The sequence below is a fragment of the Lepisma saccharinum genome, chromosome 23 (assembly GCF_977018435.1).
Source record: "Lepisma saccharinum chromosome 23, izLepSacc3.1, whole genome shotgun sequence".
In the NCBI taxonomy this organism is placed as follows: domain Eukaryota; kingdom Metazoa; phylum Arthropoda; class Insecta; order Zygentoma; family Lepismatidae; genus Lepisma; species Lepisma saccharinum.
This window is the reverse complement of record NC_139251.1, coordinates 18,718,848-18,739,352: the sequence shown is the minus strand read 5'-3', so window position 1 is coordinate 18,739,352 and position 20,505 is coordinate 18,718,848. Positions and strand designations below refer to the sequence as shown.

General features: G+C 39.7%; 1 protein-coding gene across 3 annotated transcripts in view; it reads right to left on the bottom strand.

Annotated features, from left to right (window-relative positions):
* Ddr (discoidin domain-containing receptor 2) overlaps positions 1-20,505 on the bottom strand; it is a 507,427-nt gene that overhangs the window by 217,014 nt on the left and 269,908 nt on the right. For all 3 annotated transcript variants that reach the window (XM_083110009.1, XM_083110008.1, XM_083110010.1), the window contains one exon: positions 14,096-14,201. In XM_083110009.1, the coding sequence (XP_082966135.1) occupies positions 14,096-14,201 (106 nt within the window). The remainder of the gene's footprint in view (positions 1-14,095; positions 14,202-20,505) is intronic.

Sequence of the window (20,505 nt, the reverse complement as noted above, 5' to 3'; positions counted from 1 at the left end):
CAAGACCAGATCTCAGCCCAATTGTAGGCGAACTGTTGTCGCCTATAAAGTAGAGTATCGAGTGATACGTTAGGAGTTACAGCGAGTTGTATTTCAGTAGTGCTTATCTACAGATCAGCGGAGACGAGCATCTCTACAGAGTCGACAGGTAAAATCCTTTCTATTATCATGACGCCTCCAGACATGTCAATCGAATTGTAAAATCGAATGTTAAAGTGTTCTCCTCATTTCACAGGGGCTAGTCCCCTTACACCTAAAAAGTACCTCTCGCAGCCAGTACCTCTTGCTCTAGGCTGGTCCAGCCTAAGATTCGATCCCCAATAAAACCATGTGTGGGCTTTTATACGATACCAAGTCATATCACTTCTCTCAAACAATCGGAGCTCCTCGGAATCCTTCATCATTGTTATTTTCTTTAGAAACAGAGATTCTTGAATCACATAAGACGCATACTAATTGTGTAAATTTGGTTGCCTATCTGTGCAGGATGCTCGGCTCATTCACATTTCTCATTATTTTCGACCCACTTATGATCTCAACCATTGATGACAAACTTGAATAACGACCGTCTTGTTGTATAACTTCATTACGATGCTAGTTTACCAAGTTGAGATCTGCTTCAGAAATGTGGCACGGGATGTTGTTGTTTTTTTTTTTTTAAAAAAAAGTAAAGGATATGTGAACGTCATACGTGATTGCATTCATTTAATAATATATATTTGTCATTATAACGAGCAAGAATTTCGAGTGCTTCGTAGAGAAACATAGAGAGCTTCGTTAGTTGGCAGCCACTTGTTTGTGGAGGAAGAATCGAAGAGTAAACTTCATTGTTGTATCTGAACGAATGCTTCCCTCTGTACCCGTTCAGACATGAGGAATCGCCAACCGGACGTGCAGTGATGTGGAAATAGGAACGAGAAACGAATAAAAGAGAGAGGGGGAGGTAATAACAATATGAAACGAGAGCCGCAAGAGATAGGATGTTCCAGAGCTCTTTCGAGATGGCATGAAATCATCTACTACAATGCTTATTGGTTTCCGGTTTGTGTAACACTGTTTACGAGTGTTTCCGTCCCCCTTCTTTTCTTTCTATCTCTCTCTCCCTCCCACACACACACACGCGCGAGCTCACAGTCTTCATCTCTCTCTCTCTCACACACACACACACACACACATACACAACCTACCTCTCACTTGCCTCTTCCTGTAGACATTGTTAGTCTCCCAGGAAACGTATTTTGACTTGAACAACTAAAAATAACAAAGAATAGGAGAACTCTTGGATTTGTCAAGCTGTAAAGCCACGAGCACATTCTCGAAAAGGAAATCGAATTATGATTTCCAAGAGAGAAAAATAATGGCCGTTTAATTATTAGGTATTGCTACGTGCGAACTGAGCTTTTCTCGTAAAAAATCTATACGTTCATGTAAATCAACTTTCAGAGCCATCTCTTAGTAACTTTGGGAACTAGAACAATTAAAACTGTGGCAAGACAACTTCTCTATAGCTGAAAAATATTCAATATATGAGTCATTCCAAGCGAAATCAACACAGCCTTTGACCTGACCATCTCCGATTTTCATGAAATTTGGGGAGTTGAAACTATGCATGGAACTTAGTAACTATGGAAATATTTAGTTTCGAGCGTCTTGTAATTGTTAAATTATTCAAGGTCAAAGTTAGCATAAATTGCCCTTTTTGAGCCCGCTTAGCTATACTAAATTTGCTGTAACTCCGCCACTATTTTGCCTAGGAAGCTCAAATAAAGCTTATTGTACAGGGAATTGAACAATCTTTGCAGTGATATATAACAAGCCTACCTTTGGATAAAAATATAATTTTGTCACGTGACCTTGACATTTGACCTTGAATATCTCAAAACATGTCATCACCAAAAATCGTGAAATAAAATATATTTGGTCCCTCATTCCATACTATAAAACATATCAAAAAATCATTCTGGGACTGCAATGGGATCAGAAGATACAAAATAATATGTGTAACTATGTGACTGATAAAAGCCCCATTACATGAACTACGAAGAGTCAAATGTCCCTTAACACCCCCTACAAAATGTGAAGGAGTTATCCTGGGTATAATTGGTCATGAAAGAAATAGGTTAGGCACAGGGAGATCCCTAGCCGTGTGTGTCAAGCGCAGGTCCGGAATATTGTTGACCGTCATATTGAATTCAACGCAAAAATTTCAAAGGAAAGGGGGTGATGTGATATATCAAATCAGGCTAGAATTTCACGAGAAATGAAGTGACGAAGGATTTTCCAACGTATCTTACGCCAGCAAAAAGTTATACACATATCTTTTACTTACGATATATGCACATTATAATGTTGTCAATGTTCCTGTGAGCACACTCGTTGACGTCTCTCACACTCGCATAGAACATTTGGCAATGTAGCATGTGCAACAACATCGCAAGCAGCAACTATGCCTTCTCTCAGATGGTCAATATCACGGTCTTTTAGTTAGTGCATGCACCATTCTCTTCAAATGTTTCTGAAGGTAAAAGTCCTCCTAAGATGTTAGATCTGGGGAATGTGCAGGCCTTTTAATAGATCCCCGTGTGCCAATCAATCTACCTAGAAAATTACCATGAAGAATTTGCGAAAATGTCCACATAGTGTGGTCACACTCTGTCCTGTTTCAAAACTCTCGAAAAGTGCCATATCCCGTAAGCAAGGGTGAAAAAACCTGTTCACTTAACAAATCCAAGAAGCCCTCACCATTTAAGGTTCCGTTGTTGAATATGGACCAACCATTTCCGTTCGCCATACATTATACCACATAATTAGCTTACCAGCAACAACCATTCGACTGAGCAAATCACAGGTATTGCATATTATTTTTATTAACTTCACCCTGAACATAAAAATTTGCCTCGTCACTGATGAATTTTTCATTCCAAACGAAGTGTCACGTAATTGTTTGAGATACTTTTCCCAATATTCTTCACTATTCAACTATTTGGTGAATGTAGCTGATTCAAATCATATGCAATGGTGCGTATACTTCTTTCTCTCCCAAGATGTCAGCGTGATCTCGATGAGTTCCTAACACGTTAGGAGCATTCCAATGCTTTGTTTTTAACACCTCGAAAAGGAGAAAATGGTTACAAGCATGCAGTAATAAATTTTTGCTGGTTAAATATATGTTGGATAAACCTTCGTCGCTTCATTTCTCGTGAAATTCTAGCCTGATTTGATATATCACATCACCCCCTTTCCTTTGAAATTTTTGCGTTGAATTCAATATGGCGGTCAACAATATGCCGGATCTGCGCTTGACACACACGGCTAGGGATCTCCCTGTGCCTAACCTATTTCTTTTATGACCAATTATACCCAGGATAACTCCTTCACATTTTGTAGGGGGTATTAAGGGACATTTGACTCTTCGTAGTTCATGTAATAGGGCTTTTATCAGTCACCTAGTTACACATATTATTTTGTATCTTCTGATCCCATTGCAGTCCCAGAATCATATTTTGATATGTTTTAGAGTATGGTATGAGGGACCAAATATATTTTTCTCACGATTTTTGGTGATGACATGTTTTGAGATATTCAAGGTCAAATGTCAAGGTCACGTGACAAAATTATATTTTTATCCAAAGGTAGGCTTGTTATATATCACTGCAAAGATTGTTCAATTCCCTGTACAATAAGCTTTATTTGAGCTTCCTAGACAAAATAGTGGCGGAGTTACAGCAAATTTAGTATAGCTAAGCGGGCTCAAAAAGGGCAATTTATGCTAACTTTGACCTTGAATAATTTAACAATTATAAGACGCACGAGACTAAAACTTTTCATAGTTACTAAGTTCTATGCATAGTTTCAACTCCCCAAATTTCATGAAAATCGGAGATGGTCAGGTTAAAAATTGCACATATCTGTGTTGATTTGGCATGGAATGACTCATATACCGTTATTTCAATCCCTCGTTAAATTTAACGTTTAGCTAGGTTCCGTGTAGAAGTGGCTAGTGCTACGAAGGTAGAGGTGTAGGGATTCTAGGATTCTCTGTCACTGAATTTGTGCCATAATCTATCAATCTTGTTCATCAACGCCATTGGCTCAAGAAATAGGTAGACATACAATACGCAAAATAGAAATAGAAATTTCGCTACCCAAATATCACAAGATATATTCTTAAGTCTTATACTACACACAAAAGAGATACTAAGCGAAAAATTTACATTAAAAACACTAATTTATTCTAAGGTTCGTATTGCACACGTCGTATACATTATGCTCTGATGATTTCGCACATCAAACACAGCGACGACCATATCATTTTCATAATTTGCATTACATATATTCTATGCAATCTCAGTTACAAGCTGCAATGATAAGAAAATAATGTTATGTTCCAGTCTCTTACTTCAATAGTAACATTTCTTTATGTTCAATAGTAACATATTTAGTATCGCCATGTCGTGGAACAAGATAAGTTATACCATCCTATTTGCACCTGTCACCAACATCAGCGCCAAATAAGGATCTGGTATTTATTCAAAGCTCCTTATCCTAAATTTCGGCACAGTTCATCCTCGTGCACAGACAGACCCGTCATTCACATGTGCAAAGTTGGTTGCAGCCTTCCTCGGATATAAACTTTTCCTGTCGCACATGACGCAGTAAAATCGAGTTCTTTTCGTCATAATTCCAGTTACCATTAAGACTCCGTCAAACAATTTGAACGAAATATATATATATATATTTCCTCCAGCTCAAATTTGACTGGTTAGTGAATAATATTAACTTGCATCTATTCATCTATTCAGTACCATTAAAGCACAAATATAATCTACTTTGTAACATCACATTTTTGCACTGTAACAAGCCATGTTTGTGTGCAGCACAATAGCAATGATAATGGCCAAAAATTCAATCACTTCACAATTCCTCAAAGCTATTGCATTTATATAAAAATTATTGATAATGGAAATTCAATATCTATCTTTGAAGATTATCACAATTGGATAACATTTAACGGAGATTCGGCATTAAACAATTCTATGTCGGCAGCCATCTTGGTAAGTTACCCTATTTAGATCTCTAATACCTAATTTAGTGTTTCTTAGAGCCCACTGAGTGTTGCGAGTTCGAAACAACATGTCATGCTTTAGCAAATGACGCAGTTACAGTAAATGATGGTTAGCTACTAACCTGTACGTTTCACTCTTAGCGGAGATCTTAATAAGTTCGGTTTGCTTCTCACGGTACTTGTAATTACCTAGGAAAGAAATTTAATGTTTTTCCACTAATTTGACGTTTGCTGCACTTGCTAAAATTTTTATTATGGAAGAATGTGCTATATTAATACGAGGGATGATCGAAAAAAAGGTTACAAAGCCTATTATGGCGTATGTGTTACACATAGCTGGAAGATCAACACACCTGATGATGGACGGCACTCAACACTAGTTATCGATGTAATCACCTTTTTTTGTTCAAGCACTTGTCACAACGGTAGATGAGGTTTTTCATACCGGTTGCACAGAAATCCGCGTCAAGTTCTCGTAGCCACCGTAAGGCAGTTCTTTTGACATCATCACATGTCAGATAATGGTTGCCAGCCAACCAAATGGTAGTCCCAGCTCAGCTGATATTGAGCGTAAAGTTCTTCTTCTGTCCTCACGAATACACTCATCCACAAGAGCTCAGTTCACGTCAGTGGTTGAGGTACTGGGCCTACCGCTGTGTCCAGGGTTGTCATTAACAATACTGGACCGTCCTTCTATGAAGGCACGACACCACTTCGCTACATGTTGCCTTGGAATTGACCCCTCCCCATACACCTCCACAATCTGCCTATGAATGTCAGCAGGTGTAGTGTTTTTGGCCCACAGGAACCGCACCACTGCCCTCACTTCTATTCTTGACCAATTTTCTAGACGAGTCACCATTTTAAATGTCCGCTTCTCGGGTATACATGGTCAGAATCCGAAGTCCTCAAACTCGCAACAAGACAAACATGTTATTAATTTACACATACATTTTCGTTACGTTACAGTGAATAAAACAAAAGTTATATCCTTTGTAACCTTTTTTTCCGATCATCCCTCGGATTATAGGTAAAAATCTGCATTGTGCTCGGGAACTGTTAAGCCAGAAATACTGTGACAAGATCCACGGCTCTTAAGCTCTTTGTCCATCCAACCTACCTACTCGTTTCTTGTGAACCCTATCAGCACAATGCCATGAAAACTTGAATGGTACACTATGTGCTTCCATTTCATTTTCTTTGAGGGCGATAGATGTCTCTGGCAGCGACATTTCTGGAACTAAATACCTAATTTTGTCTATCAGAAGAAGTTTTACAAGGGATGGAAGAAAGTGAAGTTCTTTTTCAAGCCACATATATCTTAAATTTCCTGAAAGTACAGTAGATAAGCTAAGACGGTTACGTCTGCTTCTGCTGTGAAGTTCGATTGGCAGAAGCTAAAGAACGTAGCATATCATTTACACAACTGAACTATTTACAAAGAAAGGAATTGGTGCGTGGTAAGTATCATCTGATCCCATGGTTGACGTAAATGTTCTTAAATATGGACTTTATTAGTGTCCTCTCATAGCGTCTTAATCCGCTTACAAAAGGTCCTCTCCTACATCGCCTCTTTTCGCCATTCCTTGGTTATCTTTTCAGTTCATTTCCGTTTGAGAGTCATAGGCGAACTGTTACCCAAGTAGGAGCCGTCATATATCTATTCCCCAAGACTTAGTTCAACCTAATCAATGTAGAATCGATAGTGGGGTTCTTCATTTGTCTCTGGTAGTTTAGGAACTAGATTAGCGACCGCAAAAAGAATGAGTCTCTTGTAATAACCAATGGAAAACGGTGTTATGTCATCGCAAAGGATGATTTAGGATATATCTCCTCTTTGCTGCGTGCTCTGTCACTTGGATAGATACGTTGTAGGTATATTAATACACAGGGAAATCCACATTATCCCATAAATTAGATCTGAATTATTAGTTACGTGTTTCTCAGTAACTGAAAAGCTAATCTAAACTCCAAATAGCACGAGCCCTCTGAGGGGGTTAGGGCCTGCCCTTTCATTGAAGGACACGTGGTCAGAACATCAAGTCCCACCGTCGCTGTCTTCTCGCTTTCTACACCGGAGTCTGCTACAGATGCCGAGTCGATATACCAAAATGTTGAATCTTTCAATGGGAATCGAAGCTGGGATTACTCGCACCAATGTCAGAGCGCCACCTAGTCTGTTATGCTGGAGCTATTTTCTCGACATGAGTTCACAGACTAAACACATTAACAAACTGACTATTTGCACCCGTGAAATAATTTCGAGATTGTTCCCTTAACAAAGTGAAAGTGAGGTAATATATTATATTTTATTTAGATTGATTTTATTGATTTAATTTCGCTTTTCTGCCACTTATGGCTAATCCCGAAGATGAGGATGAGTGATGATGATATTGATAAAGGGACACTCACACAAAGAACACCCAAGCCCAGACCGGGATTCGAACCCGGGAATTCCTTATTTACAGTGGTTGAGTTAAGGCAGCCATTTCCTGCTACTCAACCATTTCTACTTTGTGAAATGAGTAGCTCTCTTGCAAGTACTAGCTGTAAAAAGTGAAAGTGTTAAAATATAGCTGTGGACCAAGAATATTCGTAAATATACTATCACAGTCACATAAGCACAAACAGAACAAAAACGTAACAAACATCATGAGAACACACTTAAACATCCGCACCAACATACATACATACCATATAAAATTTTAAAATGAAATGAAGTAGGAAAAATATACATGAAACAGAGGCTGAAAGACAGGTTGAAAGAACATAGGGATGATGTACGAGTTAATAGAAAGAGAAATGCGATATTTAAGCACACGAGAGAAACAGGACATGACATAGAATGGGATGAGGCTAAGCAGATAGGAAGGGAGAAAATGGAAGGAGACCAAGGAAATATAGAAGAAGGGGGAAGAAGACACAATGGACTAGAATGGGGAACTGAAGATAAACAAATAATGGAAAAGGGTGTTAGAAAGAGTGGAAAGGAAAAGAGCGAAGGAGGAGAAAAGAAGGAAGAGGAATGAAGAAAGAAAGGATAAGGAAAAAGAGCGTGAGATAAGGAGTCCAACCACGTTCCAGATGAAAGGAAATGTTTATGCAAATCGCCCACTCCACGCAATTCCGCTCCTCTCACGTGTTCATTGGTTGACACATCTCGCCTCACTACTTGCGCAGAGACTTGATTTCGTTTGCCTGCTCTACAGTTAGCTGGGACAGAGTATAGCAAATATTTTCGGAACATTCTGTATTCTAGAAAACATGTAGTTTTTGAAGCAGTACGAGGGTCACTATTTATTTGAGCCTTGGCAACACTAGTTGAAGTTAGGCGCGATTTGACGTTTGCACGGAATCGTCTGGCATTATTGACCATAACGTACTTCAAATGTTTTGTCAATAGCTTCATTTGTGTTGTTTATGTTGCCTTGGAGATTGCGCGACAACAATAAAATGGAATTAACTCGTGAACATTTTCGTGCGATGATTTTTTACGATTTTCGACGTAAATTATCAAGACAAGACTGCATCGATCAACTTACTTCCACGTTTGGCGATGAAGCCCCATCCTTTGCCACTGTGAAACGCTGGTATAACGAATTTAATCATGGCCGCCATTCGCTCACCGACGAGATTCGCGAAGGTCGTCCAAAATCAGTTGTTGTTCAAGAAAACATTGATGCTGTGCAAAACCTAATACTGCAAGATCGTCATGTGACATACTGTGAGATTGAGGAAACCATAGGCATTAGTTCCACCAGCATATATAAAATATTACATGATCATTTAGCTGTGAGAAAGGTATGTTCTCGTTGGATCCCACACAATTTGACAAAAACTCAAAAAGACGCTCGCGTCAATTGGTGCAAACAAATGCTCAATAAATACAATCGTGGTGCTTCAAAAGACGTATATAAGATTGTAACAGGTGACGAATCATGGATATATGCATATGAGCCGGAACGTAAACAGCAGTCGACTGTATGGGTGTTTCAAGATGAACCCAATCCAACAAAAGTTGTTCGCGCTCGAAGCACATCGAAACAAATGGTCGCCTGTTTTTTCGGGAAAACTGGTCATGTGGCAACTGTGCCTTTAGAGGAACGTAGAACGGTCAACTCTGAATGGTACACAACAATTTGTTTGCCAGAGGTCTTCGGTCAAATACGGAAAACAAACAAACGCCGTCGGATCATTCTTCATCAAGACAATGCCAGCTGTCACACATCTCGTCAAACAACCGACTTTATGAACAGTCAAAAAATCGAATTGATGGGTCATCCGCCGTACAGTCCTGATTTGGCACCCAATGACTTCTTCTTGTTCCCGAATGTCAAGAATAAATTGCGTGGACAACGATTTTCGTCGGCGCAAGACGCCGTTGATGCGTTCAAAATCCTTATTATGGAGGTGTCTCAAGAAGATTGGAAAAACTGCTTTGACAAATGGTTCGAACGAATGCAAAAGTGTATTGACCATAAAGGAGAATACTTCGAGAAACAATAAAGCAGTTTTCAATGCCAAATTCCTGTTATTTCAGTTGTTAGGCTCAAAATATAAATAGTGACCCTCGTATTAACCCGAAGGACTGCTGGTGCCCTCATAGTTTTCATGAAGTGTTTGTGGTTTGCAAAGCCTTGTTAAACTTTAATAATTAATTTAGTTTGTAAATTGCAATTTCTGGAATGGAAATTGTAATAATTACAACTTGAGTTAGTTTGTATGTTTCAGCCCGCTAGCTACGAGTTCTAGTTTGAATGTCTGCGGCAGGACGGAAATGTGGGGAAATATAACTAGGCGCTGTAGCAAAGAGTGCAACGTTCCAACGAGCTTAAAAAAACGATACGAAAACTCATTGTGGCAAGCATATTTCCCCAGTAGAAATAAATAATACGTTAATGTTCATAATAATGAGCATTGTTTTCCGTTACGGCTTCCTCCCCCCAACCCCTCTCCCGCCGGCACAGCTCCATTGAGTCTGTTGCAAGGCCTCGGGGTGGTGACATTAAACATATACTTTCGCCCAATTGCCGGCAAATAATTAACAAGCATGCAAGCGCGCAAATTTGCCGTTTGGGTCATAATTCCTGGTGGGGGGGGGTTACAGTGTCGAGTGAAGGGAGTAATTTTACGTCGGACCTTCCGGACATTATAGTTTCACGCCGAATGAGCATTTTCGCGGACACAGGCGACCCCTATCGTATCTAAAGTGAGGGCAAATGCACACACTATCCGCGGGAGTAACGTGGAAATACACGCGGTGCTGTTGATTCTAGCGCCCCGCCTCGGGGCATTGGTCAACTAACTCGACCACTTTGCAGTCCGCGCTGCTTCTGCATCTCTGATTCGCTCAACGTTTGGCGCGCTTCGGGTTCCCGCCGTTTGCAAAGCGTATCAAACTTCAACGCGCGTGCATGTATTGGGGGCATGAACACGGCAGCTACAATCCTTATTAAACTTTCATTTCGACAGAGCTCAAGTTTGTCAATTTCATGTACAGACAAGGACTGGACCTACAGTTTTAAAATGGGACCGGAAGTACCCTGCAATGTGCCTGCACCGGATAGTGACGACATTGGATTTGGAATTTGTGACTCTCCAAAATTGGCATTCACAATTATTATGAACTTATTTAGTGAGAATTTTTTTTAAGGTGTTTTCAACATTGATACGTGTTTCTTTTGTTCAAATAGTTGCAAACAAAAATTGAACTAAGAATAGCTGTTAAATGTAGCTATGTTATCGTGGTGATTGTACAAATGTGTTAATATAGTTATATATTGGAAGTTATGGTTTGTCGATATTTCTATATTTCAATATATGTTTTTAGTAGTCAAAAATACGAAGTAAAATAAACCAAATAAATTAATCAATTGTCAGAGGAAAGTTTGTTGATGGGATAGTTTTCAAGAGATTAAACAGAATGCACTTTGTTCTTTTATTGGGAAAAGAGACAAACAGGAACATTTTTGAGGATTCAAATTTCATTGACGACAGTACACAAGATGTCATATAAGAGCTTTTTTTGTAGGCTTAATGGGTCATATTCTGATAAAATGTATTTGAATGCAAAGGTTTCATCAGAACCTTACGTCCAAGAGCTGAAGCTATGAGTTTAAATATCTTGCGTAGAGATGGCAGCACATAGTAATTCACTATGTTATCTACTTTATCAGCAAAGATTTTCACTATGAAAATAACTGAATTCGAATTATATTTGGGTATATATATATATGTTTCACAAATACTGTTTGCATCTGGGAGAAACTGATACTCGAAAATACATGATAAAAATTGAAATATATCCTTTCGAATAGAAATAATAAGATTGTGTAATAATAATTCAAACAATCTATCGCATTTAAACTTAAAATTAAAAGTATAGTTTCTCTATCTGGAAATAAATATTATTGATTACTGCACTATAATTCGGAGAGAAAAGTCGATTTGTTCACTAATGAAAGAGCAGCACGGTATAAATTCGTCTCCATCCAAACCTTTTTTTAAAAAAAAATGAGGGTGAAAAGTCAAAGAAAAAACAAATGGGTCGACCAATGAGCAGGCGCATTGCCGTGCTGAAGTAAAAATACCGCCAAGCAGCAAAAGATTTAAAGCCGGGGTATTTAGAAAGAAAGCAAAAGAGAAGAGAGGGAAGCCGGGCGGATAGAAATGTTGATACACATGTCCACTAAAAGCATTCTCGGATCACAGGCGAGATCCGATTGCGAACAAAAAAAGAGACGTAAAAAAAATACAGTCGACTGTAGCTGCATTCGAAGCGGTCGCCATTTCTGTCAACTGAGAAGCGGGGGCAAAAAAGAAATGGCTCTGTCATGGTTTCATCCCCGTGGCTCAAGCAACGTGGAGGGAGTCTGTGCTAGCCGAGACAGGAGATGCGTTAGGGATTGAAGTTTGTTCCTGCATACGAAGGCGGAAACAGTTAAGCGCCTTGTACGTCGGAATCCTCCCAGTTGTAATCCGAGATGACAATGGAGGAATAACCCCGCGAAAGAGTAGTCGAGGTATGTCGGGTTAATCCGGGAGATGATCAAGAAATACGCAGACTGTAAATTCCTACATCTGTACTTTTCTTATTGTACAGTCACCGGCGATAAAAATGGGACATCTATACCCTGTCCCACCCATCTCCGGAGCACGGCAGCGCATAGCGTCAGAGAAAGTGACGGGGCAGAGCGAAGCAGCAAACCCTGCTGCGAAGGCTTTCACCTCCATCTAATTCCGTTCACTCACACGTGTTCATTGGTGGAGCCGTTTCGTCTAACTTCGTGCGCGGAGACTTGCTGTCGTTCGCCTGCTCCAGAGATAGTTGGGACAGGGTATAGATCCTGAAATACTCACTTCATTGTAAGGCGTTGTGCGTGTTGCCGAACTCAACGGCGCTAAGTGGATTTTAATAGCAAATTTTCAATGGCAACTCCTACCAACCTTGCAGGTAATTGCTTATTTCAGGATCTAGTTTTTTCTTTTTTTTTTGGCCTATGACTGTAGGTCGATCTTAACCCACTTCTGACTAATCGCGACAATGAGAATTAGTGTTGATTGGATGAGACTGATGATGGTATATTGACAACGTATATACTTTCCCAAGTTGGGACTCTAACCCGAGAATTTCGGTAGCGAGATTGAAAGAGTACCACTTAAAGCTCGCGGCAGCGCCGGGTATGCATCACCTGCTAAGGAGAGGAGGTACAGTTACGCACCAATTGTGCATTTATTTCAATATCGCCCGAATGGGCGCTGCTACTAAAAAATACTTTGGTGTATCAAGAGTATGAATTTCTCTCCCATGTTGCAAGTGGAAGTGTTTTTTTATGTTGCTTAAGAAGAATTTTCGGAATCCCATGTATTCCTTATAGGGAATTAACTCCAACATCAAGTTACGGCTAATCAAATGGAAGTTTCGACTTTTCCGCTGGTGAAATGCATCTTCAAACCGCCCTCTTTCCGTTCATATTATTTTTTATTCCATCGGAAGTTTGATATTCCCAAGAGAACAAATCAAATAATACTCCCATAACACCAATTCATTTCTCTTTGCTTCCTACGGCTATCCAGGCAGTGTTGCCAAACCTGATGCGCATAAAAGAGCTAAATTTCACCTCAAATGGAGTTACAACCTACAGTTATAAAGTGCTTCCTACAGTAATGTTAGTTGTTAAAGTGATGGGGAGCTGCTATTACCGTTAACTCTAAATTGATGACAATTTAATCTTAGTTTTCACCATATAGATCCGGGACATCACCCATCTCATGGTCGTACGAAATCGAAATAGAGGATTCCCTGATAACAATATTATGCCAATTTCCCGTCAACACGGCGCAATAAAAAAGTAGCTGGGGATGTAAGAGGGGGTGGGGCGACGCAGCCAATATAACAATATCACGTCACGTGCAAAATGTGTAATCATGGCAAAAGTTGATCTATGTGGACCGGAAGCAGTGTACATAGTGGGGCACGGGGAAAGGCGCCCCAGTTCACAGCCAAACGAGTGCACGAAAGAGCAAGATCTGGTTCCAAGAGAGCTAGGTTGGCAACACTGCCACGGGGGAAGCTCTTTGGAAGAGGCTCGTGGAGACTGTCCCGCATGTCCTTAAGAAAATACATAATATAAGCCTTGAGCAAACCATGTGGCGGTAACAAGTCTCTACAAAGAAATACAAAGTACATTTTAAGTCCACTTTATGTACAGTAAGGCCAATCGGGACTAAACCTAGAGTTTATACTGAGATTCGAAGTACTACGTGCCTTCACCAGGTATCAAACCTGGGACAACTTGATTATAAAGCCACAGCGTTACTTTTATGCTATCTGAGAGGTTCTTACGACCTCGGAAAAGTACTGAAAACCTGATAGAAGGAAGTAGGTATAGTACGTAGTAATACCGGTCGACATCAATTCATAGCGATTGCAACATAGTGATTATGAAACAAGATAACAGAACCGCAGTACATCAACATTATTTCTTCATTAAATCATGCAATAATATTAATAAAGGTGAAGGTCCATACCTGCCATGTTGTGGTCCAACGCTGCCGGTGTCGTAAGCAGAGCTTGCCGAAATATCCGCATCTGGAATGGCGCCACTTTGCATTCCTAACGCTGCCCCACAATGCACTGCAAATAACAAATTGAAGATTAAAATTATTTGCATAATTAAGCTGTAAAAACATAATTTTTCTACAATTTATTTAAAACAATAGTTAACACCAATTACTGTTTATTACTTCTTTTTATAAAAAATAGATGGATACACTTAAAACTGCACACTATTGAATACAAATAACATATCGTTGTTGGAGTAATGCCATCTTGGTGTTCTTTCAGAAATATTATATCAATTTTAGGGCTATGCTAGCTCCTCTTGTGCCATTTTGTTGGTACAAATAAATGAATTTGCTTACTGAAGTGAATATGCAGAGATTACTTCATAACATGATCGATTTATTGGTTAGGTGTTTTAAGTCCACTTTATGCACATTAAGGCTAATCGGTACTGAACTCACAGTTTAAAGTGGGATCCGAACCATTATGTCCCTCCATGATGACTTTAAAACTGGACATATCTGATTTAGGAACACTATGGTTAGTGATTGTAGCCTGGCAACAGCTCACACGTTAATCAATCGTGTTGTAAGTGGTTGGTTAATAATTTTGTTTTTATATGAGATATCAATCTTTTTAACAACTATGTTTCCTGACGATCAGATGATATCATACTCGGACAACTATTTCTCTTGATAATCGGATGATGTGTCTTAGAGAACAGATTCTGAACTGTGAATCATGTATCAGTAATTCGAACAACTATTTGTCCCGGATGATCAGATGATATGTGCCTTCGGACAACACTTTTGTCCAGAGAATCACATAGGACCATTCGAACAACGCTTTGTTCAAAGAATCAGATATTTGAACAACAATTTGTCCTGATGGCCAAATGATATATTTTTAGACAACAACTTTCTTCCGAGAATTAGATATCAGTCATTTGAGAAGTATTAGTCGTGATAATCAGATTATATCAAACTTCAGGCAATGGGTTTGTCCTTAGAATCAGATCTTAGTAATTGGAACAACCATTTGTTCCTATAATCAAATTATATGCAACATCGGACTAAAACTTTGTACCGAGAAGCAAACAACCATTCGAACAACAATTGAAGATTAACATTGGTAAACGCTGTAAGTGCCACAATAATTCAAACACCGTTTTCCACGTTAAACTGTGAAATGTGCCATGCTTATAATGTGGTAAACGTGAAATGTGGCTGGTAGCCCTCTAAGTAGTTCAAAGGGCGTGCAAAGAGGTCACTAGTGTGCACGTTGTTACGGGCTGATGTGCGGAACGATGCGATTTCCCAACCCTTTCGCTTTTGGCACTTACAACGTTTACCACTTTTAGTCCTCAATTTTGTTCCGAGTATCGGATATGAATCATTTGAATACCCATTTGTCCCAATAACAAGAGAGTATCAGTCACCCACAAAACAACAATTTCATTATATTATGAGCTCATGACTCATCCTCCTCTTTAGTATTAGCCAGAAGTGGCAAAAATGCGAAGTAACGCATACCAAATCAATCAATCGCTCCTATAATCAGATATTCGTTCTCGAACTCGATCCGGGTGCAACTAAGGATAGCCTCCGACACAAAAGGCCATAGCCTATAAGATATCTGCTTCTTAGACGGTTTCGAACAGTGATTAATGATATATCCCGTGAGACTAGTTCCAAACAGTTTCAGCCACTGCAGAAACATGCCTATAATAACCTTTTCTCTATGTTCGAACATAGATATCAGCACTCACTCTGTGTTGACGGATCGAAGAGTTCACTCGCTTTTTCACCGTTGTCCATTTCCTTGTCGCTCTTCGATCTTTCCTTCACTAAGCTGACGGCCAAAGTAAAAAACCTGTCGATGACAAAAACGAAAGGTTATTTTTTATTGAATTACCTGGGTAAATATACTACTTCTCTCCCTCCAGTGCATTGTGTTGTTCCTTTTCTTCCGGCTTTCATCCTTCTGCTACTCTTTGCTTTATTTTTCCGTTCCGCACCAAACAAAATAGTCTTGTTGAAAAGCCATTTGTAAGGTGAAAGGAGAAGGAAGTCTCCCGCGATGGCAACCCGGGGGAGGGGGGGGGGGAATGGGAAAAAGTTGGAAGCTGAGCTGAAGAAACTTCAACTCTCCTGTTGAGGATCCAGAGACATGTTATGAGAGGAAAGTTCTTGCTGGGGAACAAGTCAAAATGTTGCTCAGCCAACTCGTGTACAGACTGCAAAAGTGAAAGACAAGTTGCAAATACTGCGCAACAGATAAAGAGTTTTGTAAATATACTGGGAGAGTTGAATGAAAGCCTTAAAAGTCCAATAAAAATTGTAGGACAGACTGTTCACAGCTCAGATTAGCATGAGGTATCAAATGTTATCACAAATAGACCTAAAGGTTGCAACACTAATCAAGTGAGCTTCAAAACGCCATTTTTGTCATTTCATAGATGGCGCCTCCTATACATACTTGCACCAGTGAAGACGAGTGGCTTCTTGATCTTCTGTCAGCCTAAAACTTACAAAAATTTCTCGGCAAATGATAATTCAATATCTCCGTGCATGCTTACCACAATAACAAGTTTACTAATGGAGGAGAAAGTTCGACAATGGCCACAGTTCGCAGGCAGATGGGTGGAAAAGCCTTCGCAGTGGCTTGTGACTGCACCTGGACCCCAAAGACTTATTCTTCTTAAGGTATACAGGCACTAACTCAAAGTTGAAAATATATGTAGATCAGTAATAGGTTTGTGGTAAAATTTAGCAAACTTGTGTGACCCAACATGCAGAAATCTATTAGATAAGAAACAAAAGCAAATTAAGGCTTTCATTTGACTCACCCTTGTAATTCAATCTCATGTTATGATGGATATTTTACTCATTTACGCTGATCAGGATTGTCCAGATGTTCGATGATCTTTGGCGTGAATCTCTACCGAGACCTGTTGAGTTCCAGGTATCAAGCGGAACAATTCCATAGCTTCATAGCCTTACAAAATTCTTCTACTGTGTTTGTGGGGTTAGTTATCTGTTGCACTCAGCTCGCCTGAATAATTGATATCACCTCATTATCGGCAGAAATGGTTGATAGTATGAGAAAATATCTCATTGTGGGGACAAGATTGTTGTTCATATGACTGATATCCGATTATGTGGACTAGATTATCCTTCGAATGGACTGATATCTAATTATAGGGCGAAATTGCTTTGTTTGAGTTCGTTTCTAAGCCTACTTTATGCACATATAGGTTAATCGGGACTGGGCCTACAGTTTAAAATGAGGTCCGAGCCATTATGTCTCTCCACCGAGAATCGAACCCGGACTTCTTGATTACAAGGAGAGGATGTTGCCAATAGCCATCGGGATGGCGTCAGATTGTTGTTCAAATGATTGATATCCAATTTTATGGATTGTCGTTCGAATGGACTGATGCCTAATTATAGATGCAAGATTGTTGTTTAAAAATGATTGATTGGATTTGATTGGTTTGTTGTTTTAAGTCGACTTTATGCACAGATTAATCGGGTTTGGACCTACAGTTTAAAGTGGGATCCGAACCACGTGCTTCCACCGGAAATCGTGCCCGGGAGTTTTAAAAATGACACCTGTTTGTTAACACAAGATTGCTAATGATGTGTTAATTGGATATTATCCATTATCTAGTGCATTTTCTTTTACATATTTTAACGCTAGGCACTGGATAATGACCAATTAACATTGCATACTAGAACAGAATCATTTGTCCCTTACATTGAGAAAAGTATAACATTCCTCGAATGACTGATATCTATCTGTAGGAACACGATTATTGCTCAGATGACAGATATCTGATTGTATGGACAAAATTGTTGTGTGAAGACTAATACAATCTGATTGTGGACCAAGATTGTTATCTTAGAACTGATATATGATATCGGTCTACTGATTGTCACATCGGACAAGATTACTCTACGAAGACTCATCGTATCTGTATGATTAAATGGTTGCTCGAATGGTTTCTGTGCAAAGACTGACTGCACCTGATTTTATGGTCAAATGATTGTTGAATGACTGGTATCTGATTACAGGAGCAAGATTGTTTATCAAATGATATATATATTTTTTCTTTCTCGAGATAATTTTCCAGGATGGCTGATAACTTTCTGCTTTATTGCTGGTTGTGTTAGTAAGAATTTGGCGACGAGCCTAAGCAACTTGCTCGCCATCACTCGATTGATCTTGTCGCCACTAGAAAGACATGAACAGAATCTAGACATGAAAAAAAATACATCGAGAATGAACGACAGTGACAGAAATATCCAGAGGTGGAAATGCAAGATGCTGTGTAGCAGAAGACAGGAAGAGCTACACTGATTCTTCAGTCAGCCAGTCACTATGACAGGCAGTGCGGGGATGGCTCCACCATTCCTCAGTGCTCTAACGATGCAGAAAGGGACTTGCAAGATTCCCGCTGCGTTTTTTTGCTTCCCTCATCTTCAGAGCGGAGCTTGTTCTTGGCACGTCTTAAACACTGCTCACTAATTGTTCCGGTCCTGACACTGAAAACAACGCAGAAACCGACGGAGCAAAAAAAAAAAAAAAGTCTCTTCCCGCTGCATCCACGTCTCGTCTTACTGACGTTTCATTACATATGGCAATTTGGGGAACATCGCAGTGTTTCCAACTTTTGCTCGTTGGTAGTGTTGGAAAGCGGATGAAACTAAGCAGCATATCTTTTATATTTCAAATCCTGAGGAATTACAGCTGTTTAAAATTTGTGGATTTAATATTGTGATGTCTGGAAGCGCCATTTACCCGTCTGCACCGTAGGCGAGCAGCGAACAGACATCCGTTTTTGTGTTCGCACGGTACAAAACCTCCTTTACGTTGCAAACGGCTCAGAACGCTGCCATTTTGTATACGCTGTCCTTCCGACTGAGCACGTCATGCCATCTACTGGGCAGCTTTTCTAAAAATGTATTTTCTTTGTAATCAAGGTGTCCGGGTTCGATGCCCGGTGAAGGCAGATACTGGCTCGGATCCCACTTTTAAGAAGGTTTAGTCCCGTTAAGCCTGTTCATAAAGTGGACATAAAAAACTCAAAAAACAAGTGGGGTGTTCGTTTCATGGAACACTGTCAATTTGCAATTACTTTTTGAAATGCCCTCGTATAAAAAATGATGCATAATTAAAATATAGTAAATGCTCAAAAATAGAAAATTACCAATACCATACGGATTATGAAGGAAACATTGATTTTTTATATTTAGCGTCGCTTTTCTGCCACTTTTGGCTAATTGCGACGATGAGGGTGAGTGATAATATGATGAAATTGAAGAAGGGCACTCACAAAGAACAGCCACGTCCAGGTTTAGATTCGAACCCGTGGCCCCTGGCATCATAACGCGTTGTGCTAACCACTCGGCCATTGTACAAGTAGTGATATGCTTAGTGTTAATAGTAATAACAAGCCATAGAGCAGAGTAGCTATATAAGAGCATTCTTAAGCTGAATGTGGCACAGAGTGAATGAAACAAGGGAGCAGAAAAACTACCAAAATAATGAAAGGAAGTAGAAATAGAGCCTGATTCTTCCCGTGAAAGAAAACACCACTGTAAGAATTATGAATCAACTCCCACAAGGAGGAGTTCTGTGGGAAGACAGAGGGGAACAAACAGAACAATGTCTGTTAATGTTTACTGTTTATCCCAGGTTTTTGCTCCAGGAGTCTTCCTGCCGCTTTGCCTTCTTCCTGCAGGCATCCTGGGTGGAGAATTTAGAGCCAAGCTCTACCACATTCTTGTTTTCGATCTTTTGTCTTTTTTTAGTTGCTGGCACTAGAAGACAAATAGAAGGAAGAGAGGGGAGGAAGTGGAAAGAAAGCAAACGATGTAAAGGATGATTGAAACAGGAAGCCAGCGTGTGCGCTGGAAAAACAAGTTGGTGGAGCGACTGCAACAAACATATAGAAAGCGTGCGAGGACCGACCCCACCAGGCATGGTTGAGAAGCAGCGTTACCTTGAATATAGCCTTCGTCATTCTTTCTTCCCATCTACGTATACAGTCTACGTGAGATATTTCAGAATCATTTGTAGTAGAGTAAGAACATGAATACAAAAGAGAGAGAGGGAGAGAGAAAGAGTACAAAAGGGAGAGAAGAAATTAAGAGAAAGATTGAGTGCGAGAGAGAGGGGACGGAGAGAGAAGATAGAAATGTTAAGATGTAAAGATAGACGAAAAAAGTGAAGGATTTAGAGATGGAGAGAAGACAGAAAAAAGAAAGATTGAGATAGAGAGAGAGAGAGAGAGAGAGAGGAGATATAAGAAGAAAGATTGAGATATATATAGAGAGAGATTGAGAGATAGATGGGAAGGAAGAAAGAGATA